The sequence below is a fragment of the Hipposideros armiger genome, unplaced genomic scaffold (genome assembly GCF_001890085.2).
Source record: "Hipposideros armiger isolate ML-2016 unplaced genomic scaffold, ASM189008v1 scaffold_640, whole genome shotgun sequence".
NCBI classification, from domain to species: Eukaryota; Metazoa; Chordata; class Mammalia; order Chiroptera; family Hipposideridae; genus Hipposideros; species Hipposideros armiger.
This window is the reverse complement of record NW_017731990.1, coordinates 518,874-524,559: the sequence shown is the minus strand read 5'-3', so window position 1 is coordinate 524,559 and position 5,686 is coordinate 518,874. Positions and strand designations below refer to the sequence as shown.

Sequence of the window (5,686 nt, the reverse complement as noted above, 5' to 3'; positions counted from 1 at the left end):
GTACACCTGGGAGCCAGACTCCTGGATTCAAATCTCTGCTCCTCCACTTACTAGCAGTGTGACCCCAAATATGTGATTTAAACTCTTCCTACCTCAGCTTCCTTGTCTATAAAAATCTATAAAACACTCATAATGCCAATTCAGGCTTTTGGAAGGATTACGTGAGTTAATATACATTGAATGTTCAAAGCACTGCCTGGCATATAGTTGTATGTACATGTTACCTATTATTACTCATCTGTGAAGCAAGGGCAGCTGCTTGCTGGAAGGCCCCTTTTCTCTCTGAGCTGCTGCTGCTAGTCTGTAACACTGTAAGAGTGAGTAAGGCTTGGTGGCACACAGGACGGGCTTCAGAAGACAGGGTTTCTGTGGAAACGTTGGTTAGCAATGTTTCCTGCCCTTGGTATCCCTCGAGCTATCCAAGGCTCCCCAGCCTGTTGGCCATGAAAGCCCCTCCCACCCCTTCTTTTCCTGCCACCCAAGAACTGGAATTTGTGGACATCTCTGGCCAGGATGTCCTACCCTCTAAGAGCCCTCCCAAAGGCAGAGCACTTCACAGTTTACAAAGCATGACCATCTCTGTGATTCCCTCTGATCCTATATTGTATTAAATAGGATCAGATGTGAACTAGATGGGGCAGGAATTACCTGTCCTCTTTGCTTTATAAGGAAACAAAGCTCTTGAGGTGAAGTGCCCCCAGGTAACTCAGTCTCACATAGTTGGGACATGCAGACAGCCATGGATAAACTCGAGCTCCTACCAGAAGTGCTCACATTCCTGATCTCATTCCATCTGCCCCACCTGCCTCTTTTTCTCTCCCTTCTCCCTTCGTCTCGCCAGTACTCTCTTGTTTTCTCATCTGCACTCATCTCACCATCCCTGAAAAGGACCTGGCTGAGAAGCTGGGGACAACCAGGCCTGGGGCCAGAACCCCCTCCCCTGGTCCTGGCATCTTCTACTGTGTGCCAGGCAGAGGCCTGAGGTCTGGCTTGCATAGGCTCCTGGCCCAGTGCTGGGCGGAAGTCACTAGGTGTCCCAAGGGTATCCCTGCCGGGTCATGGGGCCCAGCCCAGTGCCAGACACAGAGCCCTGGAGACTTAGCAACAGGAAATGAGGAGGAGGAGGAGGAGTAAGAGGAGGAGGAGGAGGAGGAGGAGGAGCCGAGGAAGGAGGAAGGGCAGGAATGCTACCCAGCCAGCCCCCCTGTGTCGGAACAAACAGTGCTGAGTGCTAATGACTTGTTGTTGTTCATGTCAAAATGCCCAGGTGGCCCCAGTCCCTGCCCCAATTCCCACTGGTGCCCACAACCCAGGTTCCAGCACAAGCTCCCTTCCTGGTATTATTCTGACCCTGAAGGGCACATCAGGAGGGGAGGTGCCAGGTCATGTGGCCAGGCTGGTCCCAACCCAGATCACAGATCCACAGGCCTTGCTTAAACCATTTCCTGTCCTGCCCCAGGGGATGAGCACGAGGCTCAGAGGCTGGGGGCTCTGGCCCATCAGAGCTAAGGGACATGAAGGTGCTCCTCTCATTTTGCCAAGGAAAGCAGGTGCCCAGAGAGGAAGCAACTTGCCCAAAGTCACACACTGCTAGGAATAGAAGATCCTACTGAATAACTGCTCCCGAGGCTGACCCTGTAAGTAGGTGTTTGTCTCCTATTTCACACTAGAGAGGAGGTTCAGAGGTTATGTAACCTGCCCTGAGAACTGGTAAATAAGAGCACCAGCATTCACTCCGTTCCTGTCTGACTCCAAAGCCCATGTTCCTAGCCACTAAGCCCTGCCACCTCTATGGCACCTGCCTCACGTCTCCTGCACTGTGTCATGGAAGCTGAGGCAGTCGAGGCGTTCTGCCCTCAGGAAGGTACCACGGGCCAGTAAGCTTGGAAAAACACTGGGTTAAACAAAGCTCGATAGGTTCATTATCATAGTCCTCCTGGATCCCTGCCATGTTCCCGTGTACTGGGAACCTCCTAGGATCGGGGTGGGGGTGCTATTCAGGGGCAGTGGTCAAGTTGTGGGCTCTGGCGCTGGATGCCNAGCCGAGGAAGGAGGAAGGGCAGGAATGCTACCCAGCCAGCCCCCCTGTGTCGGAACAAACAGTGCTGAGTGCTAATGACTTGTTGTTGTTCATGTCAAAATGCCCAGGTGGCCCCAGTCCCTGCCCCAATTCCCACTGGTGCCCACAACCCAGGTTCCAGCACAAGCTCCCTTCCTGGTATTATTCTGACCCTGAAGGGCACATCAGGAGGGGAGGTGCCAGGTCATGTGGCCAGGCTGGTCCCAACCCAGATCACAGATCCACAGGCCTTGCTTAAACCATTTCCTGTCCTGCCCCAGGGGATGAGCACGAGGCTCAGAGGCTGGGGGCTCTGGCCCATCAGAGCTAAGGGACATGAAGGTGCTCCTCTCATTTTGCCAAGGAAAGCAGGTGCCCAGAGAGGAAGCAACTTGCCCAAAGTCACACACTGCTTAGGAATAGAAGATCCTACTGAATAACTGCTCCCAAGGCTGACCCTGTAAGTAGGTGTTTGTCTCCTATTTCACACTAGAGAGGAGGTTCAGCGGTTATACAACCTGCCCTGAGAACTGGTAAATAAGAGCACCAGCATTCACTCCGTTCCTGTCTGACTCCAAAGCCCATGTTCCTAGCCACTAAGCCCTGCCACCTCTATGGCACCTGCCTCACGTCTCCTGCACTGTGTCATGGAAGCTGAGGCAGTCGAGGCGTTCTGCCCTCAGGAAGGTACCACGGGCCAGTAAGCTTGGAAAAACACTGGGTTAAACAAAGCTCGATAGGTTCATTATCATAGTCCTCCTGGATCCCTGCCATGTTCCCGTGTACTGGGAACCTCCTAGGATCGGGGTGGGGGTGCTATTCAGGGGCAGTGGTCAAGTTGTGGGCTCTGGCGCTGGATGCCCGGGGTTCAAATCCTGGTTCTCCTATTACCAGCTGGTTGTGTGACCTTGAGCCTCTTATCAACGTCTCTATGCTTCAGTTTCCTCACCTGTAAAATGGGGTTGGTGATAACAGTACCTATCCCATAGAGTTATCATGAGGATCAAATGAGTTAACAATAGAAAGTGCCTGGCTTGTCGTAACTGCTTTGTAAATGTTAAAGAAATGTACCTTGGCTGACCCTGTCCCTGATCTGATGGCCCTGAGTGTCAGCTAAGGGGTTCTCAGTGGGAAAGAAGTAGCTGGTATGGGTTGGGGTGAAGGCCCTCACCCACTGTCTCCTCTCATGCTTGGACAGGAAGGACTCAGGGTGGAAGAGACGGTGCTTAGCTAGCTTCCCTGGCACCGGTGCCATGGTCTGCCTCACCCTCCTTCCCTGTTGCTGAGTGTCAGAGCCCCACTGGCAGGTAGGCACAGAGCCAGACAGCCGCGTGGGGACCTGTCAGACCAGTTCCTTTAGACCATGGCTATGGTCTCAGGCCCAGGCTGTGCTGTGCATGGTGGGACAGGAAAAGGATGCATGGGGTGGGGGTGATGCTTTGGGGTGTCAGTGTTACGATCCACAGCACAAGAAAGTACACCCTGGGCTTGGACTCTGCAGCCAGATTACCCGGGACCAAAGTCCAGCTTTGTTCCTTACTTAACAGCTGTGTAACCCAGGACCTGTTGCTTAGCCTCTCTGTGCTGCTGTTTTCTCATCTCTAAAATGAGATGATGACATTAATACCTGCCTGGCAGGGCTGTTGTGAGAGCATTTGATATGACAAAGGTAAAGCTCTTATAATAGTGCTTGGGACATAAAGACTAGGTAACTATTAGCCACTACCATTATTTGGACAGGTTGGATGAAAGCATGTGTTCTGAGTTAGGGCACAGAGACACTACCCCCAAAACAATCACTCAAAGAGCAGCGTCCACGCTTCTCTGAGTTCATGGGACCCACCAGGGATCACCCTGATCTTGCCCCTGCATCTAGACAAACTGATCCCTCTGCTGCTCCCAGACACAGACAATCTCCTCTCCCTGTCATGGTTTCCAAAAGAGATGTTCTTCCATCCCATTCCAGTGTCATCTTTGCCAGAGTTGGTAAGTCCTTTCTATGTTTAACCTCAGGCCCTCCTGCTGTAACCTGCTTTCATTTTCACTTGTCCTGGTCTAGTAGGAACAGCAAGTGCTCTCTTCAGGCCTCAGGAGGTCGATGGGTTTCTCCGTTGGTTTTCTAAGAGGCAGGCATGACATGCATAACTCCCAGCACTGTCCTCCTAGGACACTGGGCTCCACCCCTCACAACATCCACCCTTCACCCTTTATGTGCATACCCCCCGCCTGGCACTTGTCCCGCACATGAGCTCTTCGTGGGTCAAAGGCATCATCCAGAGATGAGAGGTACAGTTTTACAGGTACCCAGAGCCTCTTAAACATAGACGCAATGGGCTGAAGCCACCCCACCCCCATTCCTCAGGGCTGGTCATTAGGAGAGGGTGTGGCCCCTGCCCCTAGCCCTAAAAATCTAAGTTCCTTCTAATCACCAATCTCCACTTGCCCCCCTACTTGGCAGGGGAGGGGCCTTGTTTCTGTGCCTTTGACCCCATTTACACTCCAGCAACCCTCACCCCCACCCTTCCGGTCTCCCCAAGCACACCAGCCCTTCCNTGGACCCCAAGCCCCAGGCCCAAGATTGCATCCACCAGCTCCCGGCCAGAGCAGCACTGCCTACAGGAGGGAACAGGGAAAAAAAGAGTCAAATGGCAGCAGGGGAGAGAGGCGAGGGAGGCACTCTCCATCTGAATGCACCTTCCTAGGCCCAGCTCCAGTAAGACGGAAGCAAGGCCAGGCCCAGATGCCTGACATAGAATGAAAGAAGGAGAAAACAGAGGGGCTGGGCGAGGAGACAGACAAGGTCTCCACTCACCGGTAGAGCCTAAGGTGGTACTTTCGGTCTCGGATGAGGTTTGGGCAGGTGGCCAGGAGATGTCGATGCAACTGCTTGCCAGCCCTGAGCACCCGCTCCGTGGACGCCTAGGAAAGGGAAAGCGGCACAGCTGGCTCAGGCCCTGACCCCTGGCCATGCTGCCCCCTCCCAGCTCTACCCTCGGGCTTGTACCTGCTCCAGGCTCACACTGAAGTCCAGGGACTCCTCGCTGTTGGTGAGTGGCGTCTGAGGGCAGTGGGGAGAGTCTACATGTTAGTGCTAGGTCTTCAAATCCAGCCCCTGGACTCCAGCCCTCCCGCATCACGCCTACCCCTTGCCCAGCCCCCGACTCCAAATACATCCATTTAGCTATTGATTCACCAAACACAGTAGTACCCCCTTATCTGTGGTTTGGCTTTCTGAGGTTTCATTCGCCTGCACTTGACCATGGTCTGAAAATATTAAGCGGAAAATTCCAGAAATAAACACTTCATAAGTTTTAAATTGCGCGCCACTGTGAGTAGTGCGATGAAATCTTGTGCTGTTCCCCTGGGACATGAATCATCCGTTTGTCCAGTGTATCCATGCTGTATACGCTCAGACGCTACCCACCCATTAGTCACTTAGTAGACAGCTCAGTTAGCAGATCCATTATCCCAGTGCCTATGTTCATATAACCCTTATTTTACTTAATAATGGCCCCAAAGCACAAGAGCAGTGATGCTGGTGATTCAGATATGCCAAAGAGGAGCCACAAGTGCGTCCTTTAAGTAAAAAGGTATGTATGTATGTATGTATGTATGTATGTATAGGGG

The 5,686-nt window shown here is 52.7% G+C and overlaps 2 protein-coding genes across 2 annotated transcripts in view; both read right to left on the bottom strand.

Annotated features, from left to right (window-relative positions):
• LOC109372517 (rap guanine nucleotide exchange factor 3) overlaps positions 1-5,686 on the bottom strand; it is a 36,389-nt gene that overhangs the window by 19,373 nt on the left and 11,330 nt on the right. The gene's annotated exons all lie outside the window — the stretch shown is intronic.
• LOC109372513 (rap guanine nucleotide exchange factor 3-like) overlaps positions 1-5,686 on the bottom strand; it is a 16,242-nt gene that overhangs the window by 3,763 nt on the left and 6,793 nt on the right. Inside the window, exons 3-5 of the mRNA XM_019625830.1 lie at positions 5,064-5,117; positions 4,872-4,978; positions 4,556-4,672 (exon numbers count right to left, since the gene is read on the bottom strand). Of these exons, the coding sequence (XP_019481375.1) occupies positions 4,556-4,672; positions 4,872-4,978; positions 5,064-5,117 (278 nt within the window). The remainder of the gene's footprint in view (positions 1-4,555; positions 4,673-4,871; positions 4,979-5,063; positions 5,118-5,686) is intronic.